Consider the following 23989-nt stretch of genomic DNA (forward strand, 5'->3'; position numbering starts at 1 on the left):
TGGAGTCAGTCTCAGCCGACCTCACAGGGTTGTTGTTGTGGGGGGGGTATTTAATTGAGGAGTGGGGCAGAGAACCGCGTACACCCCCTTGGTGGAAAAGGAATGCCCTATCAACGCCATAAATAAATAGAAATAGGCTCCGCTCATCCGCTCCCCCTCCCACCCGAAACGACGAAGCCACTGTTCCGTTCCCGGAGCCCCGCCTCCTGCGGAGCGCGGTGACGTCAGCGCGCACGCCCCGGCCCTCCTCCCCCTCCCGCCCTTGCTGCCCAGGCGAGGAGACCCCGCAGCGAGCTGCCAACGCCCGGCGGAGGAGAGCGAGAGCGCCCTGCGTGAGGTAAGGCGCTGGTGCCGCCGAGGCGAAGGCGGACGGGCCCGGGTGTGTACGGAGAGGGGTTGCGGGTGGAGGGGGGGGGGAACATTTTCTTCTTGGCGGTGGGGCGGAGGCGGCGCGATGGGGGGAGACGCCACCGCTGTCGCCCTGGTGTTTTTTTTTAATCCTTTTCCGCTTGATTGACGGGGGGGAGGGGAAACGGTTTCCCGAGCGAGGTGGGGGAGGGGCGACCGGAAGCTCCGTGAGGAGGAGGAGGAGGAAGAAAGAGGGGGAGGGGGGCTACTGGCGGAGGATGGGGGGGGGCGTCCGTTAGGCTCTTTATCCGCGCGCCTCGTTTATGAGGAGACAGTTCCTCTTCTCCCCACCAGCACCATCCTGAGGGCGGACACCGGGCCGCCTTTCCGCCGGCTTCCCTTATCTACCGGCTGGTCTCCCCGCTCGGTCTTTCCCCCCCTTTCTTCCTGTCTCGGTTCCCCCCTCCCCCACATTCCTCCGTGTATATCCCCGCCGCAATCTCCCCCCCCCCCCCGCCCCAAGCTGGGCGTGGACGGGGCCCTCGCCAATGCAGAGGAAGGGGAAGAGGGAGAATAGGGAGGGGGCCTCCCGGGGACAGGTCCCCCCCCCCCATCCAGGCCTATATGGTGCAGGCTTTTCAGGCTTTTCAGTCTTTCTGCTTCAGAAAGAAAGGTCTCCCCCAAATGCACGTTTGGGTTAAAACGTGCATTTCTAATATATAAAAACATTTTGCCATATATATGTTTGAGTGGCGGGCGGTGCTCCTGTTGGATTAGGCCCCTGACCCAGCACCTGGAGACCATTCGTGGCCGGATCTAAGGGGGGCTGCCACAGGAGCCCCTGCTGCCTCAAATATATATATATGTGTGTGTATGTATAGTGAAAAGAAATCGGTCCCAAAATGCATGTTTGGGTGAAAAGTGTGTCCTGGGCCTGAAAAAGGCAGAAGAGACTTGGTCTCTGGCCCACCAGAATACAGGGCAGGGTGGGAGGATCTTTCTTGAGGTGGTGGGGATGTCCCTTTGCCTCCCCGCTGGGAGCAGCACCCTCCCCCATGACAGGCCCTCTTAATGCAGGAAACTGGCAAGAAAGAGGCAGGAGGAGAGGGAGAGAAAAGGGGGATTCCATTGAATATGGCCCTGCCCTCCCAATCTTGTGAGGGGCTTGCGGAGCAGATGGGAGGACAGGTTCCTTACCCCTGGGAGGGACTTGGGAGGAGAGGACAGACCCCTTCTTCCAGTGGGCTTCCAGTGGAGCAGAGAGGCTGGAGGAGGAAAGGGGATCTCTGTTGGCATGCCCCTGCCTCTCTCCCTTGCCCTCAGGGGGGTTACAGAGAGTGAGAGAAGAGGTCTCTGCCCCAGAAGGGATTACAGAGGATAGGATGGTAGGCCCCTGTCTCTTGACAGGTCTGTAATGTAGGACACTGGCAAGAGAGAGATGTCAGTGAAGGGGGTCCCTGTGGAAGAGGTCTCTTCTTATGAGGGGCTTGCAAAGGGTGACAGGGCAGTTCCCTGTATTGCAGTACAGAAGGAGATACGTTGAAGAGGGAAATGGAGTTTTGTAGACAGGTTGTTGTCACTGAGAATCTAGGAAACGGAAAGGAGGGAGACAACAGGGAGAGGAAAATGGAGGATGGAGGGAAAACATACTGTATAGTTATTTTGTATTCAGGTTTAGCTAAAATAGGGGATGATAATAATGCTGATCTCTTAATTAGGATTGCAGACAGTTTATGTGTGAAGTGCTGTGAGTTCTAAATGCTATGGATTGCATGCAGTTTTGAGTACAGGTAGTTGCATTGAAATCCATGGGACAAGGTAGTCATGATTTGCCTCAAGTCCAGTCAATTTCATTGTCAGCTACATGCAGCAAATGTAGTCTGAACCCAAAACTGGTGTAATATATTTCCCTTCTCTGCAGTATGAAAACCATAATCACTCCCTACCCACCCTACCCCCACTCCAAAGCTGGTGAATCAGTAGAGAGGTTTAGCTACTATTCAGGAAGTATTTCTCTCCTCTCCCTTGTCCTCTGATGCCAGAAACTCCATAGGTGGGCTTAGATAAGGCATGGGGAGGAACCTTTAGCAAGTATGGGCAATGACCAGGGTTGATGGGCCTTAGATGAAGCTGCTCCAGCCTAAGACTTTCCCCATCTGTGATATTTGGAAGAGGGTGCTAATACTTCTATCCTGTTTTATAAGACTGTTGTCAGGGTTGATGTAAGTGAATGTATATTGAGTACCTTGAACATTTTTATTGGTATTCTCTGTCCTGCCTTCTGCAGCATGTGAATTAAAATACCAGTAATTCAGTGGCTAGGAGACTGGAATTTGCTAGGTTACACATAGACAAGCCACCCTTTCTGTCTTAGCCTCGCAGTCAGATATACGTTGCTATCCATGTATATAGATGTTTATGAAAGATCAAGGAGACAGATTGCTGATCTTTAGTGGTGCTATATCACTGCCTTGTGTTAAGAAGATCCTTTGACTATAGACCAGTGTTTCTCAACCTGTGGGTTGCCATATGTTATTGGACTACAACTCCCATCATTCCTAGCCAGCTTGCCCAGTGGTCAGGGATTATGGGAGTTGTAGTCCAACAACATCTGGGGACCCACAGGTTGAGAATCACTGCTTTAGATAGAAAGGGATCCCATGCATCTGGATGAGTAAGTGGGAGAGGACGGACTCCCCCTGCCAGTCTCTTTCATTTTCATGTTGGCCACAAAGAAGGGGAAGCCTCCTTGTTTGTGGGAAGCCTGGAAACTAAGCAGGCATTTTTAATTTTATAGCCTGCTAGAAGGGCCACTAGCTTACATTTTTATGTTGGCTGAGGAGAAACACAGCCCACTAGCCCACTTAGTAGGCAAGTTTAAGTAAGGCTAGAAACTTCAGTGACGTATTTATGAGGCTGTTGTTTCATGACAATAATAAGAGCAAAATTGAGGTTCTTAATGCTCCCCTTGAATCTATAACTTCACTGTGCCTGGGTGTTCACATTTTTTAAACGAATCTTAAAATTTACCACACTGAACAGAATATATTACAGTACTTTCACAGAATAAATTGCACGTTGCAAACAATTGGCATATGGAGCTGCCTTGTACTGAGTCAGTCCACTGTTCTACGTACAGCTGGTGTTGCAGAATGGCGGAGAGCTATCATTTGAGAAAACCCTGATTCACATTTCAGCTCTGCACAAGTGGGCCTTAGGAAGGGTACTCTCTCCCAGCATCAGTCCTCTTCTTTCGCCTGCCCCCAAATCTGCAACATGGGGATAATACAGCTGCTTTAGTGCAGCTGTGGTCAACTTCTGACCTATATGTTGTTAGACTTCAACACTCTTCATCCCTGACAGTGTGCCATGTTAGCTGGACTGATGGGAGTTGTAGTCCAGCAACCTCTGGAAGGCTTCAGTTTGCACACCCTTGCTTTAGAGAATGGTTGTAAGGATTATTTGAAGAACTTTGAAGACACTATAAATTCTCAGATTTTATTATTATCTGTCCAGATTGGGGTCCCTGGAGTGTAAGAAGGAATTGGCCAGTGGGGTGAAGCTAATATCATCATGATCAAAGATGGTGTTAAGTGGAATGAGATTTTGTTGGGATTTTTTTTGCTTGCAAGTTTATTTAAGGGAAAAACAAAAAGACAGTTTACTTTCACAATACAATAAACATCCATCTTAATTTACACACACAGTTTGATACATGTTTTCTCAATAGGTACCAAAATGAAGTTGGTGTTTATAGAAAGTGCACTCAAATGTAGCAAGGTTTTGAGATCTTCAGACTATTGCCTAGTAGTCACCTACACATCTGTGTATGTGGCTGCCAGAAATAATTGAGCCTTCTGCACAACTAATTTGAGGCCTTCTAAATGCAGATTTGTTTTGTTGGTTTCATTGCAAAGTGAGGTGGTAATTCCTTCCCACTAGCTAATACTTGATGGCTAGAACATTGGCTTATAAGAACATAAGAACCTGCCTTATACTGAGTCAGACCATTGGTCCAGCTCGCTTTGTACTGCCAGCACTTAACTGGCAGTGAGTGGTCTGCCAGGGTTTCTTGCAGGGATCTTTCCCAGCCCTGGAGATGGCAGGAATTGAACCTTGGACCTACTACATGGAAGGCAGATGTTCTGCCACTGAGCTACAGCCCTTATTATCAGTCTTACTGCTGTGTGTTAAAGTACAGTGAGTTATTGGGTGTCCATGTATTGAGACCACCAGAAGCATGCTTTCTGTTAACAAATATTGTAATGGAAGAATGTTCACAGAAATCTTGTGATGGAAACTCCTTAGGTTGTTTGAGCCTGTATGCGTGACATGAGATGTATGCAATACTAGGATAAGTTATTTATTCCAAGCGTGGACACTAAAAGGACAGCCATAAAAGCCATTTTACTTTGTAATTAAACTCTCTGCATATGGCTGCAAACTTGTCTTTTCTCATAGTGTGCTTGTGCATGTGCTAATAATTAGATATTGATACATGTTGACTAGCATCCAGCATAGACTGAATCATGTAATAGTACTTTTTGGTGTAGAAAGCTCCCTACAAAGCTTCCTTTATGATAAGAAAGAAGCAAATGGTAACATGGTACTTTCTGTAGTGGCTCTCTGTTTGTAGTAGTCTTTGGCTAGGAATTGATGCACTTAATCTGACCTTGAAGCTATGTACTGCCTGTTAGCTATAAATCAAATCCCCTAATGTATGTGTCCAGAGAAGTTAACCCAGATATTTCTTGTGCATTTATGCAGACAGATGATAGATGGTGTTAGAAAAATGTCAGCCATGTTCACCCAGAATAATTCTCATTGATTACTGTAGGGCATTTGGAGGACTTTACTGTGGGTTAGTAGCCACCTAGGGAGTATGTGGGCAAATCTCAGTTTACAGAGAGAGTAGCGCCTCTTTACAATACAATTGGTTTTAGAGGACAATGTTTCTAGAAAGATGGGACAAATTATATACTGCTTTAACCATTGTAACACTTTAGTCTAGTTGAATTGTGTCTGCAAAAATCGTTGTTTACTTGTTTGCTTAGCAAAGCAATCAGCAAGCTGTTCTTTTTTAAATTTATTTTTTAGTGCTTGTTAATCTAACAGTTTCCTTTTCCTATTGCTTTTTATCTCCATTGCATAAACTTGAGGTTTCTATCGGAGGATGGGGTGTGTGTGTGTGTCATTGACGTGAATCTTTCGAAATTGTGATTGAAAGAGTTCTACTTCATATTACTTTTCCCATGCAATTGTTTTCAGGTTTCCCAACCTTTCTGGGTCCTGGGAGCATTTTTGGAAATCTAAGAAACTGTGGTGGGCACCACAGGATACAATTTTCAGAGAAGAAAACTGGCAGTGCGCAGACTCTGCCTTCAGCAGGCAGAGCATGTACATCCCCACAAACCAATAAAACACAGACAAAGGAAAAAGACTCTTACTATGCATACGAAGGACAGGCAACCCCCCGCCCCATTACAACCCCAAAGCTTAAAAATAAACCCTCATTATTTTTTAAAAAACCATAAAATTGAGATAGGCAGAGGGCCTTGGCAAGCATCAGTGATGTGTCTGAGAACACTGTGGTGCCCATGGGTGTTACATTCATCAATTATTTTTTAAGGAAAGGTTAAAAGTCATGTCCATTATGCATATGTGAATTTTTAATTCATATATTATCAAAGCAATGCATTCAGTTTTATTTAGCATGTTGTTGAGGTCTTTTATTTTAATGGAACCTGGATCCAAGGGCTCAATGAGACATTCCTAAATTAACCTGTTATATTGGACTGGTAGTATCACACTTGCCTACTTTAAAGATATTGACTATACTTTATATTTGTCATTTTAAATCAGGGTTTCTCACACTTGTGAGTCATGACCCATGTGAATACTAACATGTACCTGTGTGGGCCACACAATGAATAGCTATTTTCATTTTGGGGGCTTCCCTCCCCTTTTTTTGCTAGACTGATTGCTATCTGTTTATTATTTATTTGTTGCATTTATATCTCACCTTCTCTGAAGGAGCTCAGGGTTGTGTCAATTGTTCTGCCCCTCTTCACAACAAATCTGTTGAGGTAGGTTGCCTGAGAGGCAGTGACTGACTCAAGGTCACCTAGTGAGCTTTATAACTGAGTGGGGATTTGAACCCTGCTCTCCCAGGTTCTAGTTTTGACACACTAAACCAGGCATCCCCAACCTTCGGCCCTCCAGATGTTTTGGACTACAGTTCCCATCATCCCTGACCAGTGGTCCTGGTAGCTAGGGATCATGGGAGTTGTAGGCCAAAACATCTGGAGGGCTGCAGGTTGGGGATGCCTGCTCTAAACACTACACCACACTGACTCTTGCTATTATGTGGTTCCTTTAGGACATAGGCTTGCTTTCCCCTGCCTCTGTCATGCTTAAATTCTACTCAGATATATTTAAAGATGAAAAATTAAAAATGTAAAATTTGTTAAGTGTTAACTACTGATGAGGTAGTCTTAGCTTAGAAATGTTCATGAAGAACTGCTTTAAACCAAGCTATAACAATGCTCTCTTTTTTCTGTCAGTGTGTGTCAGAAGAAATTGGCATAGTGAGTTTAGGAAGAGTGCAGCTGGTTATTATTTGTGTGGAATTCAGGTAGCTTCTTAGATTTCAGGGCACCAGTAATTCTTTTGATCAATAATCCAGTGGTCTGTTGACTCTATTGCTAGGAGCTTCTGTGAAGCAAAGCACCTGCTCAGTGCTCTTCATCTCCTTGTTTCTACTGTGTGTGTTCTGCTATTTGGAATATGTAATCTGAACAGGGTGATGATGTGTGTGGGAACATGTTTTTCATTTCACCTCAAAATTAGGAAAGCAAATACCAGGGTGAATACTAAAAAAAAGTCAGGATTGTATTTTTTGTTTTCTTTAAAAAGTATCATCCAGTGCTTTCAGGTTTAAAACAACTGTTGAAACTAATATATACCTAGTGTTAATCTCTAGAAACTCACTCCATACTTTCTAAAAATTTTTTTTGTCATGCTTTTACATGTAATGAGATTAGAGAAAAATCTACCTTTGGGCATCAAAGCATTCTAAGTATGGCACAGTGTTTGTCATCTGTGTATTGTGGGCTTGATACTGGGATCTAACACTAGCCCCACTCAGAAAAGAATTTATTACTGGTTTTCAGATTCCATCTCTGGTTCACAAAAATAATCCACTGAGCCTACCTATATGAGCTCATATTCTTGTTTTAAGCCCTTTAACTATCTAAATTTTGCAGGTATGATCACTTTCAGTTAATGTTTTTGGTTGTTCTAGTCCTTGTTCTGGAAAGGTAGTTTTCAAGCAAATGGTCTTGTGTCACATTACAAACTTGGTGCTGATAATGCCAAGGTCATGGGTTCGATCCACATATGAGACAACTGCATATTCCTGCATTGCAGGGGGTTGGACTAGATGATCCTTAGGGTCCCTTCCAATTGTACAGTTCTATGAAAAGAGGCAAACTGAAACTCACTAATTCAGAGTTATCCTCTCTAAATAGGACACTGTTATCAGAGTCAACAAAATTTGGCCAGCTAAAATGTATTATTGTGGCCCTGCCCCACCCCTTCCAGGATTATCCTTTTAGTTTGCTCTTCTGGTATATGTAAGATTAGAAGAGCTACCTATCTTCCTTTGGTGGCTGGTATGGTGAAGTCTAAGAATGGGTAATATTCCTGTTGGTTGACTTTTGTAGGAACACTTTGTGAACTAGGTAAAATGTGACACTTGTGAGGGAAGGAAAGTCAAGAATTACATCTCACGGTAAGGTGTGGCTTGTGTTCAAAGTGGGTGGGCGTGCATCAGAAGGCCCTGTTAAGTAGTTGTGCTGCCATAGCTGAGCATCAGCATAAGGACTCTACTGAGTGAGGTATGCTTTGATGAGAGGGTGTTAACAAGTGTTAGCAAAGCTTTCTAAATAATGCTTCTTAACTGCTAAAGGCAAGCTAGATGTATGCCCTCCCACCTTATCCAGTATTCCTCAGTACTTTTCCAGTCCTACTTCCGTGTTGGTGTGTCTCTGCAAAAGAGATAGTAAAGCACACAGAGGAAAGGAAGAAGGCAAAGTACAGTGACTCAAAGGAGAACACACCCAACAGTAGGAGGGAGCTGTGACCTCATTGATCAGTGTGTATCTATGCTGTTAGAAGTAAGAACAATGTACGTATCTAGAGGAAGGAAATACAGTGGTACCTTGGTTTATGAACTTAATCCGTTCCAGAAGTCTGTTCTTAAACCGAAGCGTTCTTAAACCAAGGTGTGTTTTCCCATAGCAGCGGGGGACTCAATTTACAAATGGAACACACTCAACAGGAAGTGAAACATGTTCTTATCCCAAGGCAAAGTTCACAAACCAAAACACCTACTTCTGGGTTTGCAGCGTTCTTAATCCCAAGTTGTTCATAAACTAAGCTGTTCTTAAACCAAGGTACTTTTGTAGCTAGCTTAGCATTTCAAACAGTGAAAATCTGGACAGAAAAGTCTTTGAGCTATTTTTAAGGAAAATTGCAAAAAACGACACTGCCAACATGGCTTGCCATACGTCTGGATTTTCCCAGACACTTATTTTTTTGCGATTTCTACCCGGACTTCTTCCGACTGCAGTATTCCGGGAAATTCTGGACACATGGCAACCCTAAGGTAGCTGTACTAAATGGGGCTTTTTAAAGGAAGTGGGCACCATACATATGTATGCATATGTAACTTGCTGAAATGTTTCATCTTCAGAAAAGCGCATTAACCTCTCACCACAGTACAGTGGTACCTCGGGTTACATACACTTCAGGTTACATCCGCTTCAGGTTACAGACTCCGCTAACCCAGAAATAGTACCTCGGGTTAAGAACTTTGCTTCAGGATGAGAACAGAAATCGTGCTCTGGCGGCGCGGCGGCAGCAGGAGGCCCCATTAGCTAAAGTGGTGCTTCAGGTTAAGAACAGTTTCAGGTTAAGTACAGACCTCCAGAACGAATTAAGTACTTAACCCGAGGTACCACTGTAATAGCAAAAAGAGCTACATCTGATTTGTATTTCCTTCAATAACTGGAAACTGAGTTAGAGCACCAAAGGGTGGAATTAGATGCCATGTCAAGCCATATTTTGAAGGATTCGTTTTAATCTCAAACAGGCCAAAAGGTGTGGTGCAAAAGGTAGTATTTTTCCTATGTAGTAGAAATTGTTTCTGAAATTAAAATATCGATTGTTTAGTGTGTGTGTTTGGTTGGCTAGGATGTCATTGTTAACTTCTGGGTGTCTACTTGCAAAACAGGAAGGAAAGGGCTTGTGGTTAGAAGGCAGATTCCAGCTGTGGGACCGGATATGTAGGCTGGAGGTCCCCAGCTTGGCAAGAGCAAGACATTTAAAGCTTGTTATTAACTTTGAAATTCAGATTAGATAGAAATTGAAGTGTGTTGAGATGTATATATATATCACATCATTTCTTCATAGACAAAATCATACAAAATGCACATAAATCATACATAAATACTTGCTTCTTTCTTGTTCTTAACCTTATTTGAAAGTAGGGGAGCATTAATGTGTGAATACCTTTTAAATAACGTGCCAGAAACTTTTTAGCAATGTTTTCTCCACCATGTAGGCCCTTTGAGCTTCCATGAAGGTTTACTGGGTTTCCAAGTGATGAGGAAATAAAACTAGAGCCCAACTTGAAATTATTCTGTAATCAATTGTGGTTTCTTATCAGATGTTGAGAAGGAAAATAGATTCCTCCTGAAAGTCTCTTGCCTCTGAATTTTTTGTTTAAATTTTTTAGCTGCTTCAACTGTCATAGACCTGTTTGACTAAAGTTATTGGGGTGCTAATACAGAAGCTGTAATAGTGATGAAAAAATATTTCCCATTGTACAAAATTATAAAAATATGCAATTGTTATCTTTTGTTCTTTCTAGATTAATCTTGGACCTGATAAAGTAGCAGACTTCAGCTATGCAGACGATTAAGTGTGTAGTTGTGGGTGATGGTGCTGTTGGTAAAACATGTCTTCTAATTTCTTACACAACAAATAAATTCCCCTCTGAATACGTACCAACGGTGAGTAAAGAGTAACATTTCCATATTTTTCTTTTCTGTGCAACGTGGGGAATAGGGAATCTTTACCTTGTCAGTTAAATTACATACTGGTACGTGTATATCATTAGTTGATTCCTGTATTTTATGTGTTTTCGCTTTTAGCGATATTGTGTATACATGATGTGGCTGTGGCATTGTATTTTTGTATGTTTTACCATGTTTCTGAATCCATATTCTGTTTGAGGGATCAGTATTTCTCCTAGCGTGTAGATATGGTAATTTGCAGCCTCTTTTGTTGGGGCCATTGGTTCTCAGTTCATATAAGTAATTATATAAGTCTCTAGTTTGCTCTGTCAACAATCTATTTGATCACTACACAGGTGTAAAATTTCTGGATTTTTTAAAATAAAATTTGAAATGTATGTAGTACTTAATCAGACTTTAAAGACCATAAAAAGTATATAGTACATAAGTTATACTGTTTGGTAACAGGTGCATTTATGACTCTTTAAATGACAGAAGCCTTAGTTTTATTCAAACTGTAATTACAGGTGTATCCAGCATTTGAGATGGAGTAGCAAGCTGATAGGGACGCGGGTGGCGCTGTGGGTAAAACCTCAGCGCCTAGGACTTGCCGATCGCATGGTCGGTGGTTCGAATCCCCGCGGCGGGGTGCGCTCCCGTCGTTTCTGTCCCAGCGCCTGCCAACCTAGCAGTTCGAAAGCACCTCCGGGTGCAAGTAGATAAATAGGGACCGCTTACCAGTGGGAAGGTAAACGGCGTTCCGTGTGCTGCGCTGGTTCGCCAGATACAGCTTGTCACGCTAGCCACGTGACCCGGAAGTGTCTGCGGACAGCGCTGGCTCCCGGCCTATAGAGTGAGATGAGCGCACAACCCTAGAGTCTGGCAAGACTGGCCCGTACGGGCAGGGGTACCTTTACCTTTACCTTTAGCAAGCTGATGGGGGTGGGGGGACAGAAAATCTGCAACACTAGAGGAGGCAGTGGGATAAGCATACTCATAAGCTATAATCCCTCTTTTGGAGAGATTCCAATTTATTTGCAACAGAAAAAGCAGAACTAGAGACTGACTCTAACTTAAAAGGTCATAGTATTGATGATGATGATGATGATGATGATAAAAAATTATTATTTGTACCCCACCCATCTGGCTGGGTTTCCACAGCCTCTCTGGACGGCTTCCAACAAAGATTAAAATACATTAAAATGTCACACATTAAAAGCTTTCCTAAACAGGGCTGCCTTCAGGTGTCTTTTAAATGTCAGGTAGTTGTTTATCTCTTTGACATCTGATGGGAGGGCATTCCACAGGGCTGGCGTCACTACCAAGAAGGCCCTCTGCCTGGTTCCCTGTAACTTTGCTTATTGCAGTGAGGGAACCGCCAGAAGGCCCTCGGCGCTGGACCTCAGTGTCCGGGCAGAACGATGGGGGTGGAGACGCTTCTTCAGGTATACTGGGCCGAGGCCGTTTAGGGCTTTAAAGGTCAGCATCAACACTTTGAATTGTGCTCGGAAACATACTGGGAGCCAATGTAGGTCTTTCAGGACTGGTGTTATATGGTCTCGGCAGCTGTTCCCAGTCACCAGTCTAGCTGCCGCATTCTGGATTAGTTGTAGTTTGCGGATTACCTTCAAAGGTACCCCACGAAGAGCGCATTGCAGTAGTCTAAGCGGGAGATAACTAGAGCATGCACCACTCTGGCGATACAGTCCGTGGGCAGGTAGGGTCTCAGCCTGCGTACCAGATGGAGCAGGTAGACAGCTGCCCTGGATACAGAACTGACCTGCGCCTCCATGGACATCTGTGAGTCCAGAATGACTCCCAGGCTGCACACCTGGTCCTTCAGGGGCACAGTTACCCCATTCAGGACCAGGGAGTCCTCCACACATAATTAAATATGGATGTTGAGTTTTGCTTTTTTAGTTTCAGAAAAAAATTATCAGCTTGAATGTTGAGTTAAATTACTAAGTAGTACAGTGTTATAAATTTCTAATCACAGCACAAAGTAAGTGTAGTAGTAATTGTGGTCAAAATTAATCACATGAAAGCCACATGCCACTTAAAAAAATGTTTACCTATATATCAGGCCAAACTTGGCCCTCCAGATAATTTGGGACTACAGTTCCCATCATCCCTGACCACTGGTCCTGTTAGCTAGGGATGATGGGAGTTGTAGTCCCAAATCATCTGGAAGGCCAAGTTTGGCCATGCCTGCTATAAATACTAGCGTCACAAGCTTTTATTTATTCAGTAACAATGTCTGGAAGACACTGAAATTCAATTCTGAATTCTTATTTTACTTCAATAAATTTCAGAAACTGAAGGTTTCAACAGATTGAAACAAGCCTTTCTACTCTTTCTTAATCTTTGTATTCGTAAATATAGACAATGTTTTCACTTGATGGAGAATCAGGGAATTTGAGAGATCTCCATGTTTACAGTATGCTAAAAGTGGAATTACTTATCACTTACCTTAAAGAATAATTACATGATGATTGGAAAGCATTTTGATAGTGTAAAGATAAAATAGTCTTTTAAAACCTTGCCTTAAATCTTAAGGCTTAAAAGTATTTCCTTCATTCTGAAAAAGACATTAGTTCAGAAGAGGGTTTTCCCCCCTCGTGTTTTCCCCTGTGTCTCTAATTTTTCCATTGGAAAACTTAAAAGACTTTGGCAGATTATTTTTTCCCCAGTTGTCTTCCATACCTTCACATCTCTAACCCCTACACCTTAGCAGTTAATGGATCTTCTGTGCTCTACAGTAAATCCTTGTATTGTGTTATTTTGTTCTCACCATATCAAATCTTAAGGATGTGAGCAGCTATGCTTTGAGCTGTCTTCTTTTGGCATTCCTTTGATCTTACCTTCAGGCTATCACATCTTGGTCCTCATAATAGCATGATAAAGCAAACCAGGGCTTTCTGGTGTAAGACAAGTTCCTCTAGTTTTGATAAGAGCATAGACCCCTTATAAGTTACTGTGGACTGCTGCCCAACTAAAGGCTTATCTTTAGATCAATATAGTATCCCTTTAGGGCATTCCCCCCTCTGCCACTGAATTGGTTTTCATTTAGCAAGCATGTATCTTTATAGCTAAATAAAACATAAAAGTGAGTTGCTACAAAGTCATAATCTGAAGATCCTCACTTATCTCATTTGATAAAGGAAATTCTGTTGCAAGTTGGGGTCTGCAGAATAGACTGCCCAGACACCCTATTTCATACCGAATATTATTGAAATTACAATTCTTTATTTCAATTAGCATCTGAGAGAGGCTGCTGCTGTACTGCTTCAGCAGTGAGACCAAGAAACAATGGCCATGATACAAAGCATTATTGTATGGTTTGCTAAGCATGGGAAGCTTGCAGTTAAGATGTTCTGTTGGAGAGGATTGTGTTCTGTGGATGTTTGCTCACACATGCATGTAGTGTAGTAGGTAATATGTTCAGCTTTGAGTATTCTGCTACACCATAATCAGAGCCCTGAACCCATTTTTCACTAGTTGACCAATGTGCTACCTGCATTAAAATGTAAATGTTAACATAAACTGTTGTCTATAACTTGAACCTTTTAAAGATTTCAGTCTTAATAAAACTAGCAAATCTGCTTGTTCAGCTTTAAAAAAGAGAGAGAAAAAGAAACAATTGTGCTATTTATTTTAACTACTTGTTACAATCAGTTTTTTCATTTGATTTTCAGTAGACAAGAGTGGGCTATAGTTTTACTGTGTTGCTTACTTTATGATTTGTACTTCATAACAGTGGCAACTGCAAATTTTGAAGAACATAATAAGGTTTTTGTAAGTTTCTTTTTATTGGCAGGTGTGCCAACTTCAATGTCGTTGTGTCTAGTGGTGATAATTGAACTCAGTCATCTGATAGGTCATGAACACAAAGTCACACTTCTCTTTTGACTGTTGGTTTACCTGCCTGCATATGGCTCATGTTTGGAAGGTGATGTTTTCACTCTGCCTCTTCTCTCTTATTCCCCAGGTGTTTGATAACTATGCTGTAACAGTGATGATCGGTGGAGAGCCATATACCTTAGGCCTCTTTGATACAGCAGGTAAGCTCTCTTTTGAAATTAAACCCATGAGGAAAGCAGGTGACTTGATTTCACAGATGCTTACCTAACTTTTCAAGACTGGCTTTCGATTTTTGAAAAAACTTTCAACCATCAAGTATACACAGAATTGCAGGATATGACTGTATTATGTGGTCAAAGCAGTGTTTTCCAGTTGGCCCCCAGGTGGTGAAGCTCAATCTCTTGTTATCCTGCAACTGTAACTTCTTAGGCAGCCTTTGAGCTCAGACCGTTTTGTGAGGGTGTGAAAGGGATTTAAAATATAGTGGAGAGACTCTTGCGCTTCTTGTAAAAGTGGCTGTTTTAGCTAGAATTGAGAACTAATCTGGCAGGCACTTCTCTTGGGGGACTAGAGAAGGAACAGAATGAAGATGAACAGGACAGTAAAGGGAAAGAAGTAAAGAGGAAGAAGCCATTGTAACAGGAAGAGTAGAAGGGAGGATGTAGTATACTTTGTGAGAATGGGGGAAGGTTCATTGTATTAGTTCATCTGAGGTGTATGAAATAGCATAGTTCACCCTTTGTGGCTATGTTATGCAGTATGTTGTCTTAAGGATTGTGTGTGCACACTTCTGTTTCCAATCCAGGAATGCTACTTTGGCAGCACTCTATCCTTTCTTGCCTTTAGGCAGGGTGGACATTGCCATTCATACAGCTGTCATGATGTTTCACAGTATTTCTAGGTTGTGAAATTAAGCACAGAGGGTGACTAAGGCTTCCAGTTCTTGCCTGGCTGGGATGGGCACTTATGCATAGATGGTGTAGTGCATGTGAGTAAGCGCTGTGGCAGATCAGCAGGGAGGAAGGATGGTTCCAGTGGAGTTGTTGCTTGCCAAATTCTGGTCAGTGGAGAGCAGTGTCTACTTCTCACAGAGTGATTTGGCAATTTGCAATGTGCATGGCAGTAATAGGCTGCTTTTTCTCTGGATGAAGTGGAGAATTGCTGCTGCTTATCTGCCTGACATCAGAGTAAGTCAGACTCATGGCACCTGTGGTATTGGTATCAAAGAATTCTTCCTACATGGAACTGAAAATCTCAGGCTGAATTTCTCGGGGTATTTATACCACCATTCTATAAAATAATCAAGGTGGCTGCTTGATCTGGTTTCTGGTTGATAAATTGATATACTAGATGAAAATTGTCAGTTTTCTGTTGTCTGCCCATAATCTTGAGAGCATAGATAGGTGCAAGGAAGATAAGTTGTTTGGGGTGTAAGAAGTTATTAATCTACGGTAGTATTCTCCCCCCCCCCCGTATGCCTGCATAGTTACCTTTAAAAAATGACACATTTATAAGGCCTTCCCCCTCAATATAGGCTTCTGATGTCATTTTTTAATTTTAATAGGACAGGAAGATTATGACAGATTACGGCCCCTCAGCTATCCACAGACAGATGTGTTTCTGGTCTGTTTCTCAGTGGTCTCGCCATCTTCATTTGAAAATGTGAAAGAAAAGGTGAGTATGCTTTGACCCCCCCAAACTAGTTTTTGTCAGGCTTTGTAAAAAGTGTCCTGTGTTGTTGGATATCCTGATATTTGCATTATCACCATCACATTTTATCTTCTCTTCAGTGGGTACCTGAAATCACTCACCATTGTCCAAAGACTCCCTTTTTGCTTGTTGGGACCCAAATTGATCTCAGAGATGACCCTTCAACAATTGAGAAACTTGCCAAGAATAAGCAGAAGCCTATCACTCCTGAGACTGCTGAAAAGCTGGCACGGGACTTGAAGGCTGTCAAATATGTGGAATGCTCTGCACTCACACAGGTAAGGCTTCTCATTTGTGGTGTTCTGGACTATTTCTTTCATAGTAGAGTGGAATAGCTAAACATGTTCTTTGGCAAAGTGAGTTCTTTATGGTTCATTCTAGCTGCATGAGAAGCATTTAAATGTTTTTCACCTGAAGATACTAGAACTAGCTTCAAAAATTTATCAAGTATTTTGCACTTACTTTCTTGAGCATTTTTTACTGCAAACAAATTATTTTCCTTACACGTGTTTATCATTGAGCATATAACAGAACAAACACAAATTTTGTCAGGATGGTTAATTGTTATGAAAAACGGCTAAATTATAGTCAAATAAAGCTGTGTAACTCATCACCGTGGGTTCTGATATTCTGTAGGGGTTCTAGGTGATAGTGTGAGTGATTCTAATGCAAGAACACTAATTAAAACAAGTGGACCGGTATGATTGACAATTCAAAACCAGTCCTATCTAACACATACAGAATTGAATGAGTTTTTCACCTACCTTTGATGCACAGGGAACACCTATTAATAAAAATAAACTGATATGTGAGATAGCATACTTTACACCTAAATTTAATGCATGTATGTTGGTGAAACATTAGTGGTGTTATGGAACCGCAATAGTAATTAAGCCTAATCAGTTAATTTTATGCATGAGAATCATGATGAACTTGCAAAATAGTAAATGGCTTAAGGTTTTGAGTTACTTTTTCCTGCATATTACTGGCACTGCAGCAAAACTACGACACCTTTTCAGAAATTAGGCTTTTTCAGGGAATTGTGACTTTCCACAAATCCCTTTCCCAAATCCCAACCAACACATAGTTGGACATGGAACTGTAATATCATCAAGCGTAGGGCTGGAAATATTTCTGCTTATAATTCTGTGAATAGCATTAGGGCTTTACCTAAGTTCTCATTATCACTTGGTGGTATACGCAAGTGGTGAAACACACTGTAGTTTTGAGCTGTGACCACCAGGCGCTCTCACCCATTGGTGCAGCAGGCCCTTCTTTCTGAGATTTGATGGATTCTAACTAGAAATTCCAGCCAAAATCTTCCACATAATTCTTCCAAGTTAAGGCAACCTTTGCAAACCTGGTACTCACCAGTTGTTTTGGACTACAACTCCCATTCGGTTGATGGGAGTTGTAGTCCAGACATCCGGAGGGCTGCATATTGGTGATAGCTAAAGTAGGGAATCTCATTACTGTATGCTGTAGCCTGTAGTTGTCTCAAATGATAGTATCGCTTTTGGCCTTTTAAATGTTCATAAACCTATTTTAGGCAAGAATTTATAGAAAACATAGTGAATTAAAAAAAACAACCTGTTTTTGTGAAATGGCTTTTCATAGGCTAGCCTGTCACAAATCTAAAACAAAGTTAACAAGCGTGTTAAGCTTGACATTGTTATTTAGAACTGTTGCTTTCACACTCATAATCCAGGATTAGCTAAATTGCTTTTCTGTATAAAAAACAAAGCAAGGGAGAAACTGCTGCTTTATGGTGTAATAGATTATACCATTACACTACTTTATTATTATTACTCTGATACTTGTGTAATGAAGCTGGCAAATGATTACAGCAGGCACTGGGATGCAGTCCCTGGTTGCAGGAAATCCCTTCTGTGGCTCTCCAGAGGATATTCAGCTGAGCTTACTACATGCTTGGGTGATCATGTCGGCCTATTCCATGACGTCAAATCACTTAATCACTTACATCATTTTTCCCCACGAAACCTCTGTTCAGTGCAAGATTGTTTATCTAAAGCAGACAGATAAATGAAGAATGATCTGTTTGGGGGTGGGGTGTTTGTGCTGTTAAGATGTATATTTGCACGTCCTATTTCTTTCACTCTTTGGGCTATTGGTTGCATATAGCGCAGTAGATTTAGGCGAGTCCAGTGTCTTCAGTTTCAGTTGCAAATATTTATCTGTCAATTTGTGACAGTGGCAAATCTGTTACAGAGTTGCTGTTCCTTTTCTTAGAAATCTTCTTGCTGCAGATCATTTGTTTGTGCATTGATGTGTCTGTTGTAGACAGAAACGTTTGTTCACTTGGTGTTCAGAACACACAGTTGTCTAGAGCTCCCATTTCTGATTTCTTTTACCTGTCTTAGTGACCTCAGGGGCCATAATTGCTGTTGTTGACACAGTAACTGGAGCATACCATTTTATAAGCTGGTGTGTGTTCATGCTGAAACCAGTGTTCGTGAGCTGCAATAATCCTTGCTTCCCTGGACTTTATGGCAACCCCAGAGAGGTGGTGTGGAATTGTCTGAACTCTTAACATGGTCGAGACAGTACTGATTTTCCCCATTCATTTAGAATTGCTGAAAGATTTGTTGATAGCCAGTCCTCCCAACTGCTTGTGAACATCACTTGAGCATACATTTACATGCATTAGGTTCTTCTACAGTTGGCAGAGCATGCTGTTAAACCAAGGAAGTGGGTGGTGAGTATTTTGCTACTCATGAGTAGCAATATGAAATTGGAGAGCAGCAAATGAATTCCTGGGACATGCCACCCTATGAGGGTTCTAACCTCACCCATCGTTTGCTGTAATATCAGTAAGTTTTGAAATAACTAGAGGTTACATTTGGCCAAAAGTATTGCCTGTGGTGCTCTCCCTTCATAATACTCTGTGTAGGTAGGTGTTGCTGCTGAAATGAACTTGACAGCAGCAGATGGCCACCCAGAGCAAGTGCCATCAGGATGTGAAATGGGAGGGACTGCTGCTGAGCAGGGTGTACCCTTAGATAAGCAACTACCTTGTGATTTTCTTGGCAGTGGTGGTGGCAGTGCCAGGAATGAGCCTTCCTGAGTAGATTTTGTTTCATTTTGAGAGGGACATGCAACTTTGAGGTGTTCACTAACACCACTACTTTTCAGCTCTTCCTTTTAACTTACAAAGCACCTTTTGGAAAGAGATACGTTACAATATTTCACTCATAGGGTAAGAAAACATCTACAAGTATCTAGGTAGCATTCTTGCTAAGCCCCTGCTGTGCTTGTCTTGTTTCCTCTTTCCCTCAAAGATCTACTTTGTTACAAAGTAAATCTGCTTTGCTGACCACCTTTATCCTGAATGCTCTTTGTATCTGCTTGTGTGAGTGTGTGTGTGTTTGTGTCTCTCTCTAATCCTCTAACCTGGCTACTATTTTTCTCTCCTTCCCTCTGTCTTATAGAGAGGTCTGAAGAATGTGTTTGATGAGGCTATCCTGGCTGCCCTCGAGCCTCCGGAAACTCAACCCAAACGGAAATGCTGTATATTCTAAAACAGTTTCCTCTTTTTTTCCTTTCTTGTTGCTGCTTCCTCTGTCCTGCTGCTGTAGAAAGTTGGTTGAAAAACAAATAAAACCATCCTGATTGAAAGAAGCTGTGTCTTTACTTAACGTCTTAGAGCAAACTCTGTATTAGCTTTTGGATTGGAAACTGCTTATACAATTCGTTATGGCTATGGAACATGAACTGGACTCGCTTAAACCTTTTGCTTCTTGGGTTGCTGGATCTTTAATAGCTTTATAAGTTAGGTTGCTAAGGGACTGAAGGTCTATTTCAAAAGTTAAACTTGAGAGGAATAAGTGAAAACCTGGTTAAGAGTTTTTATATCCAAATGAGAAGTGATGTGCAATTCATTTTCTCTCTTGTGGCTCTGTTAACTGTATTTGCATGATGATTGTACCTGACATAGTGACCTGCAAGTGATGCTGAAATGGTGAAGGATTTTCTGGTTTTCCTCTGTGCAGTGGGGCTTGCTGTTGCTTTGGCTGTTTGTGCTGTAGTGGAGTATTTGTTGGTCCTCTAAGTGGGAGGGGAAGGAAGTTTGGTGTACCTGCTACTGCTTGACAGACGTCTTAACTTCTGTTTTCAGTGACACAGTATCACTTATTTTTACTCATTCTCAAAACTTGCAACTGTAAAATGTAAAGCTTCTTTAAAACAAAGTCATACCATTTGGCTTCTGTTGTCTGAAGGAAGGAAAAGACATACAATTGTAGTTCTTTACATTTCAAAATTAAAATTAGTTGTTTGTATAAATGCCTGATGAAGCATTATTCCTGTCTGCATTCATTTGCTTCAGTTTAACATTTATACACTATAGTACCTATCTGTTCATTTTCCCATTATTGAAGTCTACTACCATTCCTTGCTTCCAAGTCTACTTCTGCTGCTTCAGTAACACATGGTACGTCACACGGCTTGGCTGATTTGTGCCAAAGGATTCTCCATTCTTGCTTGCTTGCTAATCTAACCTGGGTGTCACTTGCCCCCTTTCCTTGGATCATTACTTCTTTTTCAACACAGGGGATAATGCATTGTCATTAGCATGTGAGTTGTAATATTACTTACTTACACACACACACACACACACACACACACACACAGTCCATGGGAATTGCTTTAGTACATATACTTCATTTCTTGAAATATTGAGACTTGCTGAAAATATCCTCAGGCTGTTTTATGGGCTTAAATGTTGGGTCCTCTGTATTATTATTACGATTATTATCATTTAAAAAAACTGATAAACAAGGTTCAGACACTCGGAAAGGAATATTGCTTCACTGCAGGATCTTCATCTCTACTCAATCTTTAATTTTGTCTTTGTGGGCTTTTTAAAACACGGTTTGCTTTTAATAACCCAGAAAATGAGACAGCCCCTTTCTCTTTGCCCCTTTTCAGAAAGGCCTAAAGAATGTATTTGACGAGGCGATATTGGCTGCCCTGGAGCCTCCGGAGCCGAAGAAGAGCCGCAGATGTGTGCTGCTATGAACATCCCTTCACGGCCCCCTTCTGCAAAGCTGGTGTTGATGTCATACTAAAAGCAATGTTGAAATCAAACTAAAGATTCAGATTTTCCCATTTGTTTTTGCAATAATGACAAATGCCGTGCACCCTCTTCCCATTCGCTCCCTGTGTGAGATGCAAATGTTAGTGCTCTTCCTCCAGTGCCCTTCAGTTAGTTGAATTTTTTTTTAAAAAATAATAATATTGTATTTCAGCAAACACTGATCAGTACTAGGGTTTTTTGTTTGTTTACTGTTTAATTTCTTTGTTTTTAAAATTCAGGCATGCTTGTGGTGATTTTTCTCTGTAACAGACTAACTTTTAGGCTCTGGCCTCCAAGCCTTTCCCCATCATGCCAGGCTGGCGCTGCTTGGATTCTTTGATCTTCGGTGGCCAGCTTGCAGTCTAGGGGGAGCAGGTTTCAGTCCTTGGAACGTATTCTGGAAATGAGAATGTCCCAAAACTGGTGCTCCATTGAAGAGGGGTGTAGTTCATCCTGCACCTCCTCTGAAGTTGCCTTCGATCTGTTTCCCTTTCTTTTCTCCAAGCAGGTCAGAAATTCCCATCTTGCCCTTTAAAACATGAAATGTGTAAACAAGTCTTTTGTTTATATATTACGCCAAAAGCTTTTTTTTTGGGTGTGTAACGCACACACACATCTACACAAACCCCACCTAACTTTGCCAATTGCTAATTCTTTTGTAGTTAGTTTTCAAAACTTGACATTATTAGGCATTAATTGAAAGGGGAGAACTGCATCTTTTTAAAGTTAGTGCAGTCCATTTCCATTGGATTTGCTAAACAACCAGCCCTCTCTCTTGGCAAGCAGAGGCTTCTGATCAGCCACATGAGTGAGATTTTGAAACCCACTCACATGGCCTTTGCCTGCTGTAATGGAGGGTTGAAGCTAACCAGCTGACTATGCCGCAAAACGGTTTAGCATTCTCTTTGAAGAGGGGGAAGGAGACACGCCTCCATCAGGAGAAAATATGGATGGGAAAGATGTTCAATACGGCACCTTGGGGACCAGTAGAGGAATTACCTTAAAAGTGCATTGTGTGTCAGCAGCTCTTGCCTCCCCAGGTTGTTGCTTAGTATAACACACCATGTGAGGGTCTTTGACTCCAGTGTTAATAGGGATCTTACTAGAACTATACTCTGGCTTAATATTTCTCAGTCTTCCCAAATTCTAATTCTTATAGTCTCGTTAGTGTTGAACTGATGCTTTTTTCCATGTCTAAGTTCTTTGTATATGCATTTTTCAGATGTATTAAACATAAAGTATCTTCACAAGCCCGACTGAGAATACTTTTATTTATGATTTATGTCTAAAGAGTTGAACCCAGCTAAATATTACTCACTATAGACCCATTAGAATTAATGAATCTTGGCTCATCATGTCTATTAACTTCAGTGGGTCTACTCTGAGTAGGACAGAGATTGGAGACAGCTTATAGCCTGTGTGTCTTTTTAAAGAAATAAGCACACTTTCCCACCCTGAACCTCTTCTTGAGCTATGAGTTCAGGACACCCCCCCCCCCTTATATATATATAATTTTTTTCAGGACTCACTTTTCAACAACTAGTTTAAAACTTCCCTCCATGCTCTGCTGACTGGAGGCTTCTTGGCCAGTTTTGAGATTTATTTTGCCTTGTAGGGAGGATTTTGGAGATTTTGTTTTTACTTTGTGCATTCCAGAACCCCGTAGCTTAGAAGAAAATGTCCATGATTACTTTGTGCTTGTGGTTTGGATTTAATATCCAAATGTGGTGCCTTTCCTCAAAAGAGAAGTTTGTTCTCTTGTTGTAAAATAACGGCAAACAAATAAACTTTTTGGGATGTCCATGAATAACCTCTTGCACTGTGAGCCTCTAGGTATTAAAGCACGTCTCAAAGCCTAGTTGAAGTAAAACATCTTCAAGAAATTCCTAGAGTAGTAGCACCCTGAGAATGGGTCACAAATGAAATGTGAGTGTTGGCTTCTAGTGCCTCCTATGTATTTTGTGGGTAGGTTTTTTTTTAGTGACCAGTTATTATGATGTACTTGGCTTACAGCAGTGTTCTTTTTATTTTGGACAAGTCTTTGCATCTGTTCATTCAACTGTGAGTTGATCATCCTCTGATACAGCAATTTCAATTCTGGATTTTTCATCTAAGTGTGCTCTGGTAGGGACCTTTGCTAGACCTGATGCTTTAGTCCAGGGGTGTATAACATTTGGCCTTCCAGATGTTACTGGACCGGACTACATCTCCCACCCTCCCTGTCCATTAGTCCTGTTGGTAAGGGCTGATGGGAGTTGGCGTCCACCATCGTTTGAAGGGCCCATAGGCTAGTCATCTGTGTCCTGTTTGGCCTTACTATAGTAGTTCAGTTTAAAGTATGTAACGTTTAGCACTGCAAGATCCATACTTCATTTAGAGGCTGTTTTGCAAACAGGAATTGTTATTCAATAAGCAGAATGGAAAAGAGAGGCCGCTAAATGTTGCTTTTTTTGATCGGAGGATTTCCTGCCCTCGCTCCTGATTTTTGAGCCTTCATTGGGCATTGTCCGCATGGTTTTTAAAAGTGATTTGAGACTTCATGGTTAAAAGGGAGCTGGAAAGGGCAACCTGCCATATTCCCTATTATACAGTTCTGGATGACAAAGTGATTGCTCTTTTTTTGTGGGGGGCAAGCCTCTCCAACAACAAGTATAGCTAGTGTGTACATAATTGAACCATATACTCTGCAGGTCTGAATGAATTGCCAAATGGAAGGGTGTAGCTACCTGGACTTTCTTGAGTTTCTTGCCTTCAGTCCAGGCTGAAGAAAAACAAGAGTTTTTCCTCAACCACCAATCAGCAAGGTGAAAAAAGAGCTAGTGTTCTCTTTTGTGTGTATATATGCAATATCAGAATATTGCTAGGCATTCTTTCTTCTGTCATGACAATCTGTACA

The 23989-nt window shown here is 41.9% G+C and overlaps 1 protein-coding gene across 3 annotated transcripts; it reads left to right on the top strand.

The window, feature by feature from the left end:
* Positions 1–205: 205 nt before the first annotated feature.
* Positions 206–22343, top strand: CDC42 (cell division cycle 42). Of its 3 annotated transcripts, none has more exons than XM_028740999.2 (6): positions 206–337; positions 10283–10424; positions 14416–14488; positions 15853–15962; positions 16079–16276; positions 19448–20317. In XM_028740999.2, the coding sequence occupies exons 2-6, from the start codon at positions 10320–10322 to the stop codon at positions 19535–19537; spliced, it is 576 nt and encodes a 191-aa protein (XP_028596832.1). In that variant the 5' UTR covers positions 206–337; positions 10283–10319; the 3' UTR covers positions 19538–20317. The 3 variants fall into 3 exon arrangements, with proteins under 3 accessions (XP_028596832.1, XP_028596830.1, XP_028596831.1); XM_028740997.2 differs by lacking the exon at positions 19448–20317 and adding an exon at positions 20946–22343 and having other exon boundaries at positions 207–337; XM_028740998.2 differs by lacking the exon at positions 19448–20317 and adding an exon at positions 20946–22343 and having other exon boundaries at positions 287–379.
* Positions 22344–23989: the final 1646 nt, after the last annotated feature.

The sequence above is a fragment of the Podarcis muralis genome, chromosome 7, assembly GCF_964188315.1.
Source record: "Podarcis muralis chromosome 7, rPodMur119.hap1.1, whole genome shotgun sequence".
NCBI lineage: Eukaryota > Metazoa > Chordata > Lepidosauria > Squamata > Lacertidae > Podarcis > Podarcis muralis.

Excerpts from the sequence above, each read along its gene's own strand:
- CDC42 (XM_028740999.2), top strand. The coding sequence starts at position 10,320 with ATGCAGACGATTAAGTGTGTAGTTGTGGGTGATGGTGCTGTTGGTAAA. Across the intron at positions 10,425-14,415 it reads CCTCTGAATACGTACCAACG|GTGTTTGATAACTATGCTGT; the intron begins GTGAGTAAAGAG and ends CTTATTCCCCAG. Across the intron at positions 14,489-15,852 it reads AGGCCTCTTTGATACAGCAG|GACAGGAAGATTATGACAGA; the intron begins GTAAGCTCTCTT and ends TAATTTTAATAG.